Raw genomic sequence first — 19,966 nt, 5'->3', positions numbered from 1 at the left:
TTCACCACAGTCATCCACATCCAATTCCCAGTTCCAGGGCCCCCCACCTCACACTACAGCGTGTTTTTAATATCCTTGTGCTCTGGGAAAGCTGGAATATGGATTTGGGGATGGAGGGGTGGTTACTGACGGCCGGTGAGAGCATTGTGGGAAGCCAGAATCCATCCAGGCCTTCATGCCCCCCAGACAAGGAACTACCACAGCCACATTCCCAGGGATGAGGTGGCTCTGGGGGGAATGACGAGTTCACCAAGCCCAGCAATGCCAAAGGCAACACCAAATCCACCTTGAAAAGCAGGTGAGTGACTCCCCTGCACACCCATCCCCAAACCAGGCAGCCCAGCCTGAGGAGTTCTTTTTGCTTCTACAGGAATGACCAACTCTCCTAAAGTACCCCAACCATTCCCATCTCCATGCTGCAGACAGCAGGCTCTCACTGCCTATTCCATTGGTTTTTTGGCATATCCACTGCACTGTTTCATAAAGATTAAAGATACAGCTGTCCTAAACTAAAGTATTAATAAAGGAGAGTTAAACCCAGCAAACAGAACACCCTGAGAAGCATTTTCTGCAAGAAGTTGAGATCGGGGCATTCCGTGCTCACTGTCCCAGAAAAACTGCCCAGACCAGTGACTTGGAGCTATCCTGGGAATGCTCTCCCAGCTCAGGGCTGCCAAGGAGCACCACAAACCAGACCCTGAGGGCACAAAGCTGCAATGCCAGAGGGGCTGCAGGTCATGGGACCCCCCAGCAACACCCTGATGGCCCCCTCAATCCCTCAGGCACAGTCAGTGTTGATCCCATCCATGATCCCATCCTCAGCCTGGGTGATGACATCCACAGCCCATGTGATCCCACATGCAGAAGGGACTCACACACTCCAGACCAGGCAGGTGCAGTTTGGAGCCTGATCCCACTCTCCAGGATCCCCACCCAGCCCAGCCTGCCCATCCTACAGCACCAGGATTTCCATTCCCAAAGCAGAATCCTGCAGTCTCCAGCCCTACACCACAACTGTCCATTTGACAGAAGACAATGAGGAAACATCCTTATATTTTTTTCAGGAGTAATGCAGAATGATAAAATGGCTGACAGCCATAAATATTTATCAAGATCATATTTCCTGCCTTAGCTGGTTGCAAATCAAGGATCCCAGAATAACCAGATAGGAATAAAGGAGGAAAATGAGCTCAGTGATGCTTTGCCATTGCACAGGTCCCCCTGTTGGGAATGTCCAGATCTGTAAATCAGAATTTAATGCCAGAGACAGCAAGTGAAAAGTGACCCTGTTACAGCTCATCTCTAAACACAGATTTCTCGGTGTTTTGATCACCTCCCCAGAACAGGTTAATTAATCCTCCACTTCAGACTGACTCAGGAAAACCAGACAGGGCTTGTTAAACTTACAGACTCTGCCCACAAAGCCCCAGCATTTAGGAAGGGTCCTGCCAGCAGCAAGGGGACGGCGATGGCACCTGCAGGTCCCTGCCACCGCTTCCCTGCTCCAGCAAATCCGGGGAAAGCCAGGGGTTTGCAGGCAGTGCACAACCATTACACGACAGAAATCCCACTGCCCACCCACCCTGATCCACCGCCTTCACCCCAGCCCCAGGGCCACTGCCAGCAGTTTGCCCGCTGCCTCCACAGCGCGCACGGACACACGGACACGCTCCCCTTGGCTCACACCACCTCTTCCTCCCTGCAAGTGTCTCCTCACCCTGGCTCAGCCGCTCCTCGGGAGCACCTCCGGGGGTCTGCCTGTGCCATGGTCGAGGGTCAGGGGATGTTCCTGGGGCTCACAGCGGCACTTGCTGCATCCTCTTCCTCCGGACTCCGATCCCGCAGCGGCGCTGGGCCCCCCCCCCACCCGGCATGTCGTCACCAGCACCGTCACATGAGCCAGCCCTTGCACCTCCACGGAGGGATAGGATTGGAGAGGCACAAGGAGAGGGTCAGGCTCGCAGGCAAGGACAGAGGGAGCGAGCTCTGGCCAGGGATGGGGAATCCCGATGGTCCAGAGCAGAGGCTGCACCCCGAAGCGGTGAGCGGAGCCGCTCCGGCAGCACTCGGGATGGTTTCTTAGGCAGAATGGATTCCCCGGGACTAAAACCCATCTGCCACGCTGCAGGTTGGCAGCTGCAGAGCTGGGGCTGCCCAGGGCTTCGAGCTGGAGAAAACTCACTGGAAAATGCTGTTTGTGCTCAAAAGCACCAGGAATCAGGCAGGGGGAAGTGCACGCTCAGAGTGATCAGCGTCACAGAGGGTCTGGGGTGGAAGGGACCTTAAAGCTCATCCCATTTCACTCCCTGCCACGGCAGGGACACCTTCCACTAGCCCAGGTTGCTCCAAGCCCTGTCCATCCTGGTCTTGAACGCTTCCAGGGATGGGGCAGCCACAGTTTCTCTGGGCAACCTGTGCCAGTTCGAAGCCCTTGTCCTGTCACACTCCATCCCTTGTCCCCAGTCCCTCTCCAGCTCTCCTGGAGCCCCTTTAGGCCCTGCAAGGGGCGTTCAGGTCTTCCTGGATCCTTCTCTTCTCCAGGTGAACACCCCCAGCTCTCCCAGCCTGGCTCCAGAGCAGAGGGGCTCCAGTCCTTGGAGCATCTCCGGGGCCTCCTCTGGACTCCTCCAGCAGCTCCACATCCTTCTGCCGTTGTTCCCCAGGGCTGGAGGCAGCTCTGCAGGTGGGGTCTCACCTAAGGGGGCAGAGGGGCAGAATTCCCCCCCCATGCCCTGCTGCCCACGCTGTGGGATCAGCCCAGGCCACTGCTGGTTTCTGGGTACAGAGCACACAGCCAGGGCATGTGGAGCTTCTCATTCACCAACACACCCAAATCCCTCTCCTCATGGCTATTCTCCATCCATTCTCCACCCAGCCTGGATTTGTGCTTGGGATTGCCCCGACCCACACATTGATTCCCCTTCACCCCAACAGTCCAACCCCAAAGATCCACCAAACCCGACCCTTAACCACCTTACCAGCCTGTCCATGGAGGGACACCCCAGACACAAGCACCCTGCTCCCCACCTCCCACCAGGGATGCTCCTGGCACACCAGCCTGGGACATAACCTGCTCTGCACCCCGTTTCCAAAGCTCTGCACCAAGTCAGGATGCAGCAAAGGAAAACACACATTTATCAACAGTCTCCTGACCGAGGTGTCACCGATGTACTGACACACAGACTCCTTTCTTTTCCCACCCACCTCACAATTTCCTCGCTGAATAGCTCCCAACAACTGTTCTTTGCTCACTGTCTTTCCAGCAGGCAGCCACTGGATTGTCCTTTTGTCCTCTCAGCACAGTCGATACTTCAAAGCACTCTCCCAACATCCTGCCCCCACCAGCACCTTTATCTTGCCATTCAATGTACACAAGAGCTCGAAGGGACTGGAGATTAAGTTCCTCCAGCTCCAATTTGCTGGTGATAACTTGTCATTCAGACCTTGCCTGCGAGACTGAAACCCTACGCCCTCCACATGCTGACTTTGGTCTCACTGATTAACTGCTCCAGGGCTCTGTCTGAGGAAGGCAGGTGATGAAAAAAGCCAGGGGAGATGTGCCAGCCTGAGGTTCCCACTTCAAGTTTTAATTAAATTTTTAATGTAAGATGGAGAATAACTCGCTGCTAAATCCTGTTTGTGTTCATAAGCACCAGGAATCAGTGAGGGTAAACTGTGCATTCAGATCTCTGATCGTGGAGTCATGGAATGGTTTGGGAAGGAAGGGATCTTAAAGCCCATCCAGTTCCAACCCCTTGCCATGGGCAGGGACACCTTCCACTATCCTGGGTTACTCCAAGCCCTGTCCAACCTGGCCTTGGACACTTCCAGGCATCCAGGGGCAGCCACAGTTTCTCTGGGCAACCTGTGCCAGGGCCTCCCCACCCTCGCAGGGGAGAATTTCTTAGATCTAACCTAAATCTCCCCTCTCTCAGTTCAAACCCTCCCCCTGCGTCAGTTCTTGCCTTTAGAGCTTGAAGAGAAAAAAAACATTCAATCCTACAGAGAAAAGGAGACCTTCCACCACTGAAACACGTTTAAGTCTTCCTCTGAAAGAAAGAGAAACACAGTCCTTTGCTCCTACAATTTAAAGCCCGTCCAGAGGCTTCCATGACTCCCAAGCATTACATCTCATTGCTCCTGAGCTGGTGCTGCCTCCCCACTGCTCGAGTGGGGAAAGGGTCAATGAAATAAAACACAAGACAAACCAGCATTGCCACCTCACCTAAACACCCACCACATCCTTTAACCTATTCAGGGGTAACCACTGGCATTCAAACAGTCTTGGAAAGGGCTATCTAGGAATCGGTACGACTTGCCCTCATAACAAGGTTGGCAGAAGCAACCCCCTCATCTAGGAGAGGTTTCTTGGCAAGGCAGGTTTTCCAGCAGATTTGGCTAAAGGAATCAGGCCTCATAAATCTTATATTTCATTCAAAAAAAACCAACAATCAACAGGACTGCAGATAGAATCCAACCGACCGTGTTTTAGGTACCCATGAAGCTTTGGACAGAACTTTCTTTACAAGATCTAAAGCAAATTAAGCTGTTGGGGAGTAAGAGGGAAACTTTCTCACAGAAAAGCAACAGGATTAAGACAGAGGATGATGAATAAATCCCTCTGTTTTCAAAACAGGAGAAAGGCAACCCTGGAATCCCACTCAGTTCTGCTTCTCCTGGACTATTCCATGTATTTCTAAGAGGTCTGGAGAAGTGGTGACTACACTTTGGGCAGTGTTTTGGGTAACCAGCATGTCTTGGGCTGACTTTAGAGACTCACAGCTGGGATACAAGGGAGCAGGAGAAAATCACTGCCAAAAAACAAGGTTTAGAGGAGGAGCAAAAGAACTGCAAACCCTCCTGCTTTAAGTCAGCACATTTGACTTCAAGTGTCTGCGACAACACTCAGCAAGTCGTTGCTCAATAACTGAGGAAAGGCAACCAGGAAACAGTTCTTTTTCTTTTAATTCCTCAAGCCAAGAAGCAGCAGATGCACCTTGGACATCACATGTAGCTCTGGGCACCTTTACTGTGAAACAGGAAGGTGATACCAGTAAGATGAAACAACAACTGGGAAGCCAAATGACCAGATGACGTTCAAGGGTCCCTTTCCAACCCAGACAATTTAATGATTCTAGGATTCTGCATCCTTAAAAAGACTGTCCCTTTGGCCAAGATGTAAATTCCAGCTCTGACAACAACTTTGAGAAAGCACTGCTAAGATTCCCTCATTTCCTGCTGTAACCCCATTACCTCAGTGCCAAGACTGCAAGGGATTAAAAAGCCAAGTTTGACTCCCAAGCACAACTTAACAGCATGGAAAAAAACCCATAATAATCAAGGAAGGTCTTATCTGTTACATTTTACTGATAAAATGTTGAAGTCCAGACCAGAGGAGATAAGAGGGAGAGAACATGTTACTCATGGTGAGGTTTCAGTAACACAAACAGGCGTGAGAAGCCACTGCAGTTGGGTTTAGAGCAGTTTGACTGAAACAGGCCTGAAGTACTTGGAATATCCACATTTCAGCAGCAGCAAGGTTGGTGGTTCCCAGCAGAGCCCTGCCACTGTCACTCACCAGTCAAGGCCCCCCAAGGAAAGCTCTGAGGAGCTCCAGCTGCCACACACATTCCAGGTTTACAGATCCATCAGGCAGGAGGTGACACTTCCTCTTCTGGGCACCTGGCAGGAGCTGGAAGCTCCAGTTTTGGGTGCTCTTTCAATTTGAAAAGCCACCACCCTTACAGGAGAGTTTGACAGCACTGGAGAAGGGGTAAGGCAGGGCTGGGTTGTGGTTCCCAAAGGCATCACCACCTGGTCCCCATCCAACACCACACCAGGCAGAGGTTTGCAGCTAGAACCTCAGTCGCCACCTCCCCAGCTCCAGTCAAACCTGTGCCCCCACAGCTTCAGGTTTCACACCTGGCACCCAAACATTTGCCAGCTGACTTCTCCTGAAGTCAGTAGGGGAAAGTCACAGGGTGAACCGAAACTGGCATTTGGGCAAGGAGCTCTTTCCCCTTTTACATTTCCTCTTTTACTTCTGTGTCACCTCTCCCATGGCCTTGAGCATCCTGCCAACACAGAGAACATCATCCAGGGGAACCACTCCTCAGGTATTTGGCCTCAGGTTGTGCCAGGGTTGGATATGATGGAAAATTTCTTCATGGAAAGAGTTATCCAACCCTGGCATAGGCTGCCCCGAGCAGTGGTGGGGTCACCATCCCTGAAGGAATTTAACTGCCACGTGGATGTGGCTCTTGGGGACATGGGCTAGTGGTGGCCTTGGCAGTGCTGGGGGATGGTTGGACTTGATGGTCTTAGGGGGCTTTTCCAACCCAAAGGATTCTGTGATTCTCAGCCCTCTGAGGTTCTGCCACCACTATCACTTCAAGCCACACGTGCCAAGTGGGGCAGAGCCCTGGTTTTTTTATAGAAGTAGCCACAGGCCTTCAAATGTCCTCAGAGGAGATGGGAGAAGCCTGTTAAACAAAGAGAGGAACAACCAAGTGCTGTTCCCAGCCAACAGCAAAACCCAGCTCAAGTCACCCACTACTGCTTCTAAGCTCCATGGAATAACAATCTCCTGACAAGAAATTAAAGGATTCAGCTCCTTCTCTCTAAACATCAAACCTGAGCCCAGGTTTCACCCCAGAGAGTTGACACCACCCTCCTTTGCATGGATGGAACCCCGGGAAGAACACATTTGGGAGGTAAATCATGCCCATAAATCCCTCTGCACAGTGACAGAGGGTTTTGAACCACACACAGATGTTTCTCTCTCAGAGCTGATGCAGCCACCACCCACACACAGTGATCCTTCCTCTGCCCAAGCCAAGTGGGCAAGGATCACATGGCCCTCACAAGACTCCCTGTGGAAAAGTTGGCAGTTTGGGCTCCTGGCAGGTGACATTTTCGGGAAGCCTGTCTTCCCTTCCAGAGGCAGAGCACACAGTTGGGAAGCAAATCAGAGGGATTTCTTCTGAATTTCTGCCCTACAGTAACAGGGGTGGGGGAAGAAGAGGACAAAAAGGTTTATGGGAAGGCACAGAGCCCCAAATGAAGTCTTTCTGCTTTTACAGTAACTTGTGATAATTCACAGAGGATACAAACAGGCAGGTCTTGCTTGTCCAGTGCCAAAGCTCAACAGACCCATGCAGATCCATCCCTCCTCCATTAATGTCACAGCTCAGACTCTTGGAGGAGGAACAGACCCTCTGGACAGCTGGGGTTGGCAGGGGAAGCCAATAAAGGGAAAACCTTTAAAACTACAGATAAAGAAGAAAAGAAGGGAAGGGAGCAGAGGGGAGGGGAGAGTCTCTGCAATTGCTCAGCGCTGCCATCCCTTCCCATGGCACTCACATCCCTCCCTCCTGGTACCACCAGCTCTTCCCGACAGCTGCTATTTTGGAAAACTCCAGAAAGGACTATCCAGAAGTCTGGGAAGCAAAGCAGTGGGAGAGAATATGCTACATCTCACAGCACAGGAACCACACAGAGAGGGATGCAATCCAGCACAGAATCCTGCAAACTCTTCACCTCAGTGTCAGGAAACATCAGACCCATCCTGGGCAGAGGCCAGCAGGATCCACACAGAAAACATTAGCATGAAATCCTACCAAAAGCCACCAGGAAAAACAGGGGAAAGCTCATGGGTGTTACCTCCCATCTCCCTGTCGAGTGGTGGGTCATCATCTGCCATGGATAAGTCCACAGATGCTCCAGCTATTTCCAGCATATCCTCATCACTGGTGCTGCTCTGGAAGCTCCCCCGTCGATAGCCTTTCTGATCCATGGCCAGAGCTTCCAAACCTGGGAGCAAAGGGGAGATTTTTAGAGCACAAGCATGGAACCTCATTTTCTAGGCCAACTGGACTCGCACTTGACCCTGAAGACCCAGAAGCTGCACTGCCCTTCCCATGGGAAGGGTGGGTGAAGTGCTGCCACCTGAATTTCAGCCTAGAATTCCAAGGTTTTGGAAGAGCTTTACAATGTTCTTGCACTAGATTTCATACTGCCACATGCCAGAAACAACAGCAGGTCCCAGTATGGCACCTGAACCCAACTGGGGAGCCATAAACATGGCAGCAATGGGGTGCCTGAGTTCTTAAAAGAACAAGTTTAGCAACCAAGCCCACAGAGATTCTCCCTAACAGGGATCCTACATCCATCAGTCCACTGTTGGAAAAGGGCTCAAACTGGATGCTGGATAAGGAAATGTCAGCCACAAATGAGGCTTTACCAAGGCTATGAGACAACAAACTGCAAATCACCCCAAAAATGAGAAACAGCCCCCTCTCAGCTGTGCCATTCCCGTGTCACCTCTGCCACGGCTCCCAGTGATCCGACCACGATCCCGAACACACGAGCAGCCCAAAGACCTCGGGACATGCTTTACTCTACAGAAAATCAATTCTATTATACAATCACAGAATGGCTTGGTTGGAAGGGACCTTAAAGCTCATCTCATCCCACCCCCTGCCACGGCCAGGGACACCTTCTACTATCGCAGGTTGCTCCAAGCTCTGTCCAACCTGCCCTGGAACACTTCGAGGGATGGGGCAGCCACAGCAATATTTCCAAGTTCTTGGTCTAAAAAGCCTCTCAACGTATTTCTTTTTTCTCCTTTGTACCTCCCACAGGCTGTGAATGAGTTTCTGTCTGCCCATCGTGACCCAACAGAGCCAAAATGACCAAGGTCAAGTGTTAGTCAAGGCAAGTGCCATCCATCCATGTATTTATTAAATAACCTCCACACGTGCTCTCAACAGCTTTGCAATGATTTTTTTTTCGACCCCAGCCATCTCAAGGAGCCACCCACGTCAGATCACAACACCAGACCTGTTGTGTCTCTTCTCCAGAACAGCAAGGAAAGTACAAACACACAAGCTCTGAAAACATAATCAACTAAATAAATAAATAACCTAAACTGGGGAAAAAATCATGTCTGAGCCTCAAAAATAGCTCTTGCCACCTGGAAGTGGGAATCTTTACATCTCCATGAGAAGACAGACTCATAGAATCATGGAGGTTGCAGAAGGTCTCCAGGATCAGCAAGTCCAACCTGTGACCACCCAGCCCAGAGCTCTGAGTGCCACGTCCAGTCGTTCCTTGGACACCTCCAGAGATGGGGACTCCACCACCTCCCTGGGCAGCCCCTTCCAGTGCTTGACCACCCTTTCCAGGAAGAAATTCCTCCTGATGTCCAACCTGCCCCTCCCCTGGCACAGCTGGAGGCCGTTCCCTCTCCTCCTGTCCCTTGCTCCCTGGGAGCAGAGCCTGATCCCCCCCGGCTCCCCCCTCCTGTCAGGGGGTTGCAGAGCCAGAAGGTCCCCCCTGAGCCTCCTTTTCTCCAGGCTGAGCCCCCCCAGCTCCCTCAGCTGCTCCTGCTGCTCCAGCCCCTTCCCCAGCTCCATTCCCTTCCCTGCACACGCTCCAGCCCCTCAATGTCTCTCCTGTTGTGAGGGGCCCAAAACTGACCCCAGAATTCAAGGTGTGGCCTCAGCAGTGCCCAGCACAGGGGGACAATCACTGCCCTGGTCCTGCTGGCCACACTATTCTTGGTCCAGGCCAAGTTGCCACTGGCCTTCTTACCCACCTGGGCACACTGCTGGCCATGTGTGCTTTGCTCTTGCAAACACTGATATTTTTTCAGAGAATTAGAGAGGAACCAAATATGTGGCTCAGCCTCAGGAAGGGAAAACGCCAGCCAGCACTTCCCAACGAGCTGAATTACACACTCTGCAGAAAACACTTCCTATTACACAGAAAAAGCCACGACAGCACACAAAAAAAAAAAGCCTTGGAGCTGCACAGAGTGACGCACTGGGCTCTTCAGTGTGGAACATGATGTTCCTAAACTTTTAAGCCCTGTTTTCTCATTAAACTGGTGCAGAACACCCCAGGAAAGAGGGAGCCCAGGGGAGCTGGGTGCTCAGGAAGGCATATGAGCTCCCTGAGAGCACACAGACAGCGTGGCATAGAGAGCCGAGGGCAGGAGAAAGCCAGGAGTTCAAAGTTAGTATTCATCAGCTAACAATAAAGAAAATTAAATGTCATTAAAGTGCTGTGGTGCTCCTCCAGTGAGCTGCTTCCAGGGAACACAGTGGGTCCAACTGCCAGCCCAGGAGTCAGGGAGGGCCTGTTCATCCTGGCAGAGAACTAAGGAAACTTTGTGCTTGTGTGTCATGGGGCTCATCTGCAGTGTAACACAGATTTACAGGGATTTTCCAATAAGGTTCTTTGTGTGTGTAAATACATGGGAAGGGGGGTTAAAATATGTCTGTCTTTCTAGAGTCATGGAATGGTTTGGGCTGGAAGGGGCATTTAAAGATTATCCATTTCCACCCCCTGCCATGGGCAGGGACACCTCCCACTAGCCCAGGTTGCTCCAAGCCCCGTCCAACCTGGTCTTGGACACTTCCAGGGATGGGGCAGCCACAGTTTCTCTGAGCAACCTGTGCCAGGGCCTCCCCACCCTCACAGGGAAGAGTTTCTCCCCAATATCTCACCTAAACCCATTTGCTTTCCACAAGAAGCATCAATTCCTGCCCAGGTTGTACAGGCAGCCGGACTCCTGCTCGAGGAGCAGAAACCGGAGCACCAGCACCTCCTGCTTCTCCCAGTTCCTCCCCAAGTTTGTTCTCATTTACAGCTTTAAAAACCAAAACTGAGGCAGCAAACACAGCACCTTCCAGCTGCAGCAGAGCCCAGGGAACACCTGGCAGCACAAAGAGGACACAAGGAGGATAATTCCATGCCCACTTCTCCCCCCAGCCCCGATGCAGCGTCGGGTTTAAGTCATTTTTTTCTTACCAAAACGCTCCCTCTACGGGCGAGCGCTGCTTTCCCAGGCTAAACCACATGCACAAAACACAAAATTTAAAAAGAAAAAAAAAAAAAAGACCATTCTCATGCTTATCTAGTTGTTAATTTATCACCATTCCTCATCAGGCAACAACTGCCTCTTTCCACGGGCTACAGCACTGCCAGGACTCTCTCCCCCCTCCCCAGCAAACGTACGTACCCCAAGGCTCCCGGTGTCCCCAACGCCGGTGTGACGCCATCCTCCTCCAGCTGCCCCCATCCACCTCCTCCAGCTGCCCCCATCCACCTCCTCCAGCTTTCTACTCCGTCCTGGTGCTCCCCACGGCAGTCAAGAAAAAGGGAAGCAACGAAGCAGAACCCGACAGGGTCCCCAGGACGCCTGGAAGTGACTCAGATGACAGCGCTGGCAGCCAGGAAGCTGGAGCTCCGCTGCCATCCTGCTGCCAGCCCCAGCTCGGCTGGGATGCTCAGCCCTCGCCATGATTTCCAATCAAAAAAAAAACCCAAAAAACAGACATTCCAAGATTTTCTCCTTGTTTTGTGCTCCAGTGTCACCCAACAGCACCCGTCCCAGTGCCACCACGGCAGCAGGGGAGTGGGAGTGCTGAGGTGTAGCCCCGGAGAGCTCCGGCACTGCCACGCTCGGAGCAGCCCTTCCAGCACACAGGCTCAAGGTTTTCCCAGTCAGAGCGTGGAAAAAGCTCCTGTAGCATTTTCCCCGTCCCTGTCGGAGGGGAGGTTTGACCCCAGCTCCACCAGCACCACAGGGACATCACAGCAGAACAACACCAGGAGCGGGTAACAATCCCAACCAGCCACCTCCAGAGTCACTCTCCTTGTGGGAAGGAGCCAGTTTACCACCTAGTGGCTGTTTCCTCTGGAAAAGCAAAACCTGGATCACAAGACAGTGCGGTTTTTTTTTTAAAGATCAGCAAATCTAAGCCATGCTTTGACAGCTCAGGGCTCCCTTTTCTTCCCAGCCCCACATGGCTCTCGGACAGTCCCTTCTGGCAAGTACCAGATAATAAGAACAAACAAACAAATAAATAAATAAGTAAATAATAAGAATAAATAAAAAGAAAAAAATCACACAGAATAAACCAACTGTAACTGGAAAAAAAAAACACAAAGGAGAGGAGAGAAAAATGTAGCTGTTTAGTTGTTATGTCAACACGAGTGTTATGTCAACACAAGTGTTATGTCAACACTCATGGTGCCTGGCTGGGAGCCAGCAGAGCCAGGCTTTCACAGAGTCCTGGAACCGTTTGGGTTGGAAGGGACCTGAAAACTCCTCCAATTCCACCTTCCTACCACGGGCAGGGACACCTTCCACTAGACCAGCCTGCTGGTCTAGCAAGCTCTCTGGGCAACAGGGGGGTTGGGGCTCGTGGAGCTCCCTCACCACAAACTCTCTGGGCAACATCACCCCTCCAGAGGCTCACGGGCCATTAAAAACCCCCACATCTCCCTCCTGAAGCAAATAAGGGGCAAATCCATCTACACCTAAACTAAGTGAGCTGGTTTGGATTTTGTTGAATTCCAGCCCTCGAGACCTGTAACCCTGTGCAGGAAGATTTTTAAGGAGAAGCCTCGTGCACAGTCGTGCTGCCAAATTGATCCCCAGGGAGGGACCAGCCCTCTCTCCCCACGCTGTGACAGCAAAGCCGGTGACTCGCCGCAGGCAAGAAAATGCTGGTTTTCCAAGTCATTCCCTGCTCCAATTCCCTGTGCTGTCTGAAGCGACTACAACCAGCCTCTGCTTCTGTGGATGGGAAACTACACCAAATTTACAAGGGCTGGAACGACAGGACAACGTGGAATGGCTTCACGGTGACAGGGTTAGATGGAATACTGGGCAGAAATTCTTCCCTGTGAAGGTGGTGAGTTCCCTGCCCAGAGAAGCTGTAGAAGGGTGGAAGTGTCCAAGGCCAGGTTGGACGGGGCTTGGAGCAACCGACAGCAGTAGATGGTCATCAAGGTCTCTTCTAACTCAAATCATTCCAGGATTCTATGACTGCTCCCTTCCTGGAGTGGCCAAGGGGGGCTCTGGGGCTCCCCCAGCCTCACACTAGTGCAGGAGCAGAATCCTGTCCCTCTCAGGCTGTGCTGGCCCTGGCAGGAGGCTGACCTGGCCAGTGGGACTCCACCACTCCAGGCAGCCTTTTGCCCTCAGCAGCTGCTCCAGCGAAGACAAACACCCCCTGGGAATGCTGCTGCCTTGGGCCAGAGCTGTCCAGTCACACTGGCCTGAACAATAGGAGGTTTGTGAGAAACTGGGAATTCTACCAACACAAGCCGAACACAAAGACTTGGATTGTTTTAGGGCTTGTTTGGGGCTCTTTTGTTGTTCTCTGACACGTACTCACACAGGCCCCTGGAGTGCTCTGCCCTGACACCCTCCCAGCAAGGTAACAGGCGCTGTCACGAGTCTGGGTCATGGCAGAAAGCAGAGCACGAACCCTGTGACATTTTGGGTTTTCCTGGCACTTCTGCACATGGGGCTGATACAGCACTTTCTGGGATTCGCTGCTATCCTGGAATGCACTGACACCACAGCCTTACAGCCACACCAGTATCACCTCTTCTGGAGTAATCCATCACTCCCCAGAGCTTCTGCCTCTCAGCCCAGGACACTGGAACACCCAAGGGAAGGCAAACAGCAAACACACCCATCCCGAAAGCACGACAGGCACTTCCAGGTTCCAGCCATCACTCCGGCACGTGTGGACCGAGGTGATGCACAGTGAGGGCACAGCTGTGACCAAAGGCATTGCCAGCCCTGTTCAAAACCAGCATCAGTCCTCCAAAAGCCAAAAGAAACGTTGTTAAGCACAAAGGCAGCTGAGTTGGAAGCACCTGTACATCACAGCTCATGATTAGGAACATCTTTTCCTGGTTACTGCCTCAGTTATCTGCTCCATCCGTTGCTTTCTCCAGGAAACCTCATTTTTTTCCTTCTAAACTTTCTGTCATTTCCATTTTAATTCTCAGTTAAAAAGTACAATGTCAGCTCAGACACCTCTTCTCATGAGGTTCTTCACAACCACTTTCAGTTTTTCAGTTTAATATTTTGACAAAAAACAGCCCGGCACAAAAATGCCCAAGACCAAATTTACAGGCAGCTTGTGATCTGTTGAGGGGAGGTTGCTACTGGATTTTAAGCTGTATTTTCCAGACTAAGTTCAGTTACTTACAGCAATTTCCAGACTGCAACACAACAGCTTCTCTGCCATTCCCAGCCTCTTTGGGAATCCAGGATGGTGACATCACTGACTGCAGGAGGATCACCAGAGAGCCTTGTTTTTCCAACATAGCTGTGTGGCTGGTAAGCGATGACTCCCAGGTATCCACGGCCACCCTGGGGTTAGCAAACCCTTCCCATCATTCAGCCCTCCCAGCACACAGGAAGAGTGTGACTAACACCTGACCCAGAGGGAAACAGCCAGAATAAACACATGTGGTTTCCATCGAGGAGCATCAGGAACTCATCCGGCACCGCTTTCATCCCGAAAACATCAGAGTCTTGGAGAGAGGCTCCAAAGCCACCTCCTGCCAAAATGTCTCCTCTTAAACTGGATCACAACCACAGCTGTCCTCTTGGCCAGCTCCTTCCCTAGGAGAGCTCTGGGAATCAGGACATCCCCTACAGGCCCTCTTTTTGTTATGGGGATAGGCTGCTCCTTGGATGAATTTCCACATCACACAGCCCACACCAAGGAGCCACAGCCAAAGTCCACGCTGAGGAAAAGTGGAGTCAGGGACTCCCAAATGGCAGTGAAGGCACTCAAGAGGCTTCAGGACCTCTCTCCATCCTCTCCCTGTGAAAGGGTGCAGAGGGTCCAGCCCCATGACCCGCAGACCCAGCCCAGGACAGCGCAATGTGTGGCAGCTCCCAGCAGCCTGTGAAACCAGCCCTAGCACATCCACCACAAAAACAACGGGAAAATGGCTGGGATGCAAGATGAGAAGATCTTAACACCTAGAACCCTAAAATCCCAGACTGGTTTGGATGGGGAGGGACCTTAAAGACCACCTCATTCCACCCCCCTGCCACCTTCTACCAGACCAAAGCCCCATCCCACCTGGCCTTGGACACTTCCAGGGACGGAGCAGCCACAGCTTCTCTGGGCAACAAATAAGATCATTTTCTGTTTCCCAAATAAGTGAGTTACTTGTTTGTAACTTCGTTTTGTCGTATTTTGTAAACCCATTTCCAGTTTGGAGGTTACAAATGTCCCTCCTGGCAGTCACACACTGTCCATCCACCACAACCTGTGCAACACCAACACAGAGGATCTGCACCTTCAGATTACATGACCTACACTCATCCCATTCTTCCCATATCTGCTGCCTTTAATTATTTTCCTGGAATTCAAAAAGAACAAGAATTTGCAGTTACAGATCTAACAGAGAAAGTTGATGCCCAAATCTCTCAGACAAAAAAAAAAAAAAAAAAAAGAAGCCACATAACCACTAAAAAAATATCATCTCACCTCAAACACCATGTCTTTTTCCCGTTTTCCTTTCCTTTTTCCCTTTATTTTTTTTAAGGACTGTCATGGCTACAAAAGCAAGACTTCAACAGATATTTCCAATTATGGTCAATAGTCCAGTTTAGTGTCATGCTTGCATCAAGTCTCAGCTGGAAAGCTGTCACTCCACACTTTGTGAACACCCAGCACTGGAACTCTTCCAGCAGAACACCTTCATTTTGGTGTTGTTTTTAGGAGACACTTCTCAGAACACCCCGAAATCCAAACAGCACCACGTGGAATTGGGGTTAAGACTCATTCTGAGGAGATGCAGCTCAGCCTCTTGCTCGACAAGGTAGAAAATACCCAACATACTGAAATATGGGCTACAACAGATTTAATGGGATTTTCAAGCACAAAGAGAACATAAAGCACTCAACTTGCACAAAATCCTGGGAGAGAACAGCCTGGGAAAGCCTCCCTGTGGTGAGGGGATGGCTTAGGGGAAGAGAGCCAGAGCCCAGGCCAGGAACTGCTGCTGGGCTCCTGGGGAGCAGGAACGACCCGGAGCTGCTGCCAACTGCAGTGGGAATTACAGCTGGCACACAGCGAGGGCTGAGCACACCAGGTACCTTTCCAACCCCTCCCTCTCCACCAAATCTGCCCTAGCTGCTCAGCACATGGAGATTTAATGCATTTCTGTCAAAGCAATGGGTTTCATCCTGCTCACAGGCACCTCCTCGATCCGAACTGTGCACTCTCCTTCCTTGTGGATGGTTTAAAAAACAGACTGAAGTTCCTGAAGAAGGGAGGAATAAAGCCAGCCTTTAGGAAGTGCTGGATCACAGCCCAGAGGCTCTGAACCCTGAGGCATTGAGGCAGAACAGGCTGGCACACACACCATGGGGGGACTCCCAGCATTGAAGCTGCTCCCGGGACTCATTGAATTTCCACAGACGGTTCCAGCCTCCTCCCAAAGCAGGACACACATTCCAACCTCACCTTCCACCCAGCAACAGTACAAACTGGGACGCTGCAGCATCCAAATGTTCTGCAGGAAAAGCCACGAAGAGGCAAAAGAACTACTAAGAAGGAAAACAGGGACATGATGGAAATCTCCCACCCCAAAACGCCCCTGGTTGCTGTGTCGGACCAAAGCACTCAGCTGGGCTCACTCCTCTCCCGGAACTCCAGGAACACCTGTAGCATTCCTTGTTCCAAATAAAACATATTCATCCACAGAGAGCAAGGAATAATGGCTCCACAGTGCCAGAGGGCAGGGCTAGATGGGATATTGGGAAGGAGTTGTTCCCTGTGAGGGTGAGGAGGCCCTGGCACAGGTTGGGCAGAGAAGCTGTGGCTGCCCCATCCCTGGAATTGTTCAAGGCAGGTTGGACAGGGCTTGGAGCAACCTGGGCTAGTGGAAAGGTGTCCCTGCCCATGGCAGGGGGTGGGACTGGATGGGCTTTAAGATCCCTCCAACCCAAACCATTCCATGATTCTCTGATCTCTGCAGACAGGAAACTGTGCCACGCTGATGGGCACCACCCTTGTACCCACAGCTGCGACGAGGCTTTGGGGTTTGGACCCTTAACCCAGTGACAGGACCAGGGCTCACAGTCCCTCAGAAACACCTGCACGTGAAGCTGTGCTGCACAACCAGGAGTCAGCTGTTATCCCAGAGGGAATAATTAAAGGTGTGATGCAAGATGCACAGAGCTACTCAACCCCACGCTGTCGGCCCTGCACTCGGGCACTCAGAGCTGGACAAACCTGCTGGATGAGCCCGTGACCAGACCATGGCAAGGCCAGTCAGTGCCAGCCCTCCCCTGGCTGTGCAGCCTGGGGCTCCAGCTGCCCTGTCAAGACTCCCAGAACACCCAAATGACTTGGGATACTACATGGATGAACTCTACCCCTACCTGAACGTGCTCCAGGTGAGGAATTTTGCGGGACGGGTTTGCCTTCCCTCACTGGTGACCACATCCAGCTGGAGACAGAGCTGGTGCCACCTTCCACAACGAGGATGGAAGAAGAAAATAAAGGACTGTGGCAGAGGGAAAGAAATAATATGGGATTTGGGGAAGGAGGAGGGGGTGAAGGTGGATGCAAGACAAAGGAGAAGAAGCAGGTGAGCCTTGAGAGCCGAGGGGCTGCAGGCAGCACCTCAATCTGCAGGGCAGGTGCCACCAACACCCCACAGATCTATCCCTGAAAATCCTATTCCCAGGTGAAAAAAGAGGCTTTGTGTGCATCACCCTGCACTGAGAACCCTCCCACGACACCCAGGGGCAGCAGCACAAGCCTTGGTGCTCCTGCAGCGAGGCCTCCTCAATTTTTGGAGCCCCTCTGCTTAACCCCTCCCCAGCTCACATGCTGACAGCTGACAACCCCAGAGCTTGTCCCATGACCCCTCCCATTAAACCAGTTGTTTGTGCTGAGCAGCTCATTATTCTCTAATTGCAGGTGGACACGTGGTCATTGCACCACCAGCCTCTGCCCTGCCAAGGCAGCTGGAGCCAAAGGAATCCTGCATCCCTGACAGATATTTCCTGAAATATTCCTGTTACAGACCCATTTCTTACCAGCTTCATGACTTCTTGGTTTTGTTGTTTGTTTTTTTTTTAAATAAAAAACAATCCAGGCCAAGTGGGATCGAACAAATAATGCTGGAGAGAGGCTGAAGGGATGTGTTTAGATTGAAATCAGACCCTTCCCAATCCTGAAAGGCAAAGGAGTTGCCAAGAGCACCTGGCAGTAGGAAGCAGAAGCACAGCTGTACAGAGAAGGGCATGGGAAAGGAAAAGCACCTTTGAGTAGCACAGTTTCCCCAAGAACCTCCTACAAACACGGCAGAGGAATGAGCTTTGGAATTTTAGGACCCATGGTGATTTTCCTACTTCTGAGCATTCTGACAGCTGAGGATGGTGAGCTGCAAAAGAGGTTTGCTGCTGTTTCCAAGGTGTGCAGAGTAAGGGAGGGGCAGAAGGTGCAGGAACACCACAGCTCCAGCAAACAACCCACTTCAGCTCCTGGAGAACAACTGTCAGTGACAACGCCACAAAATCCTGGGCAAACCAAATCCAAGCCCCAAAAGGTATTTTGGTGCAGCCAAGTGTAAGGACACACACCAGAGACCATTCCCTGCCCCCTGCAGAGGACGGGGGCCATTTCCAAGGGGGCAGCTCAGCACAGTCATGAGATGATTTGGCTGCTACATCTGAAAGAATTAAAAACAATTCTCTCTTCTACACAAGCACCATTCATGCAGCATTTGAAACCAAAAACAGTCCTGTTTTCCAGTCCTTCTGGAAACAAAATGAGTCAGAGGAGCAGCAGTGTTTGCCAGCCACGTCCCTGCAGCCTCCCAGGTGCTGGTGCTTCCAGTCCTGCTCCACAAACCCCCAAGCCTGGAACATTCCCCAGCTGTGCCTTCCACAAACACCTGCTCCCCACAGACGTAAAAAGCTAAACCATTCATTTCATTCTGCCTGCACAAACCTGAGGAACAACCTCCAAGGTTAAGGAAGGGTTTTAAGCTTGGGCAAGCCAAAAGTCACAGAACCAGAGGCTGGGAACACTCGCTGTGCCACAGGATTCCCAAACTGCAGCTGCACTATTTCTCACACCATCTATTCCTGGAGGCTCCTTCAGATGGGAGCTTTGCTTGAGCACCAAAACAGACCCAGGGGGACACCAGCTCTGCCCCCATGTGCTGCAGCAGGGGCAGACAGGAGGGAATCCTATTCTCACACGCTGCCTGGTCCCATTTTCCACTCCCAGCACTGGCGTTCCCCCATGGAGAGCTCAGTGGCGATTCCAGAGGATCATTTACCCATCCAACAAGTGCCATCAGTACCTTCTCCCAAGGCTCAGCTGCTCCTGCCTCCTCTCTGTCACTTCCTGGAGCTGCTGGAAGAGAAACAGTGACTCAGGCAGGGAAGCATAGCCAGGACACAGGACCTTTCCCAGGCTGAGCTGTGGGATTAGGGTCAGCCCCGAACCCAGAGCAGAGGGGCTGGTGACACTTTAGACACTGCACATGGAACCTTGGAATGGTTTGGGTGGGAAGGGACCTTAAAGCCCATCCAGTCCCACCCTGTGGGCAGGGACACCTCTCACTATCCCAGGCGGCTCCAAGCCCCGTCCAACCTGGCCTTGGACACTTCCAGGGATGGGGCAGCCACAGCTTCTCCGGGAAACCTGTGCCAGTGTCCCACTACCCTCCCAGGCAGGAATTCCATCCCACTATCCCACCTAACCCTCCTCCTCTGCCCCTGGGGGAGTGCCCTCCCTCCTGGAACTCACTGACTCCTGTCACACCCACCTCCCTGCCCGACGCGGGGGATCCACAACTCTCCAAATCGGTGACTCCTCTCGGCTCCCAAAACCACCTTTAGCCAAAGCTCCCGCTGCGGCGGCGGCCGCGTCCTTCCCCACCGGGACCCGCGGGGGAGAAGGGGGGAGAGGCCGCACCGTTACACCGGGCTCCCCCCGGCCCCGCAGCTCCGTGCCCGCTCTGTCCGCCCGACCCAGCCCTGCCCCGGCCCCCGGCGCTGCCCTGTGCCCTCACCTGTGTCCGCTGTCCCCGCCCGGCCCGTCCCGGGCCCGGCGCCCCCGCGGCCCCTCCGGCGGCTCCTCCGTCGGGGCGGGCGGAAGGGGCGGAG

General features: G+C 52.3%; 1 protein-coding gene across 5 annotated transcripts in view; it reads right to left on the bottom strand.

Annotated features, from left to right (window-relative positions):
• LOC113956128 (H(+)/Cl(-) exchange transporter 5) overlaps nucleotides 1-19,208 on the bottom strand; it is a 36,508-nt gene extending 17,300 nt beyond the window's left edge. Inside the window, exons 1-2 of one of the 5 annotated variants that reach the window (XM_027662351.1) lie at nucleotides 19,135-19,208; nucleotides 7,663-7,812 (exon numbers count right to left, since the gene is read on the bottom strand). In XM_027662351.1, coding sequence (XP_027518152.1) covers nucleotides 7,663-7,812; nucleotides 19,135-19,138 — 154 coding nt within the window. In that variant the 5' untranslated portion in view covers nucleotides 19,139-19,208. Of the gene's footprint in view, nucleotides 1-1,717; nucleotides 1,858-7,662; nucleotides 7,813-9,598; nucleotides 9,715-11,026; nucleotides 11,162-19,134 lie in introns of those variants that run through there. The other 4 variants (XM_027662352.1, XM_027662350.1, XM_027662353.1 and 1 more) reach the window with 4 other exon arrangements.
• Between the last annotated feature and the right edge of the window lie 758 nt (nucleotides 19,209-19,966).

The sequence above is a fragment of the Corapipo altera genome, unplaced genomic scaffold (assembly GCF_003945725.1).
Source record: "Corapipo altera isolate COAL_440 unplaced genomic scaffold, ASM394572v1 326, whole genome shotgun sequence".
NCBI lineage: Eukaryota > Metazoa > Chordata > Aves > Passeriformes > Pipridae > Corapipo > Corapipo altera.
This window is presented reverse-complemented; position numbering and strand designations above follow the sequence as displayed.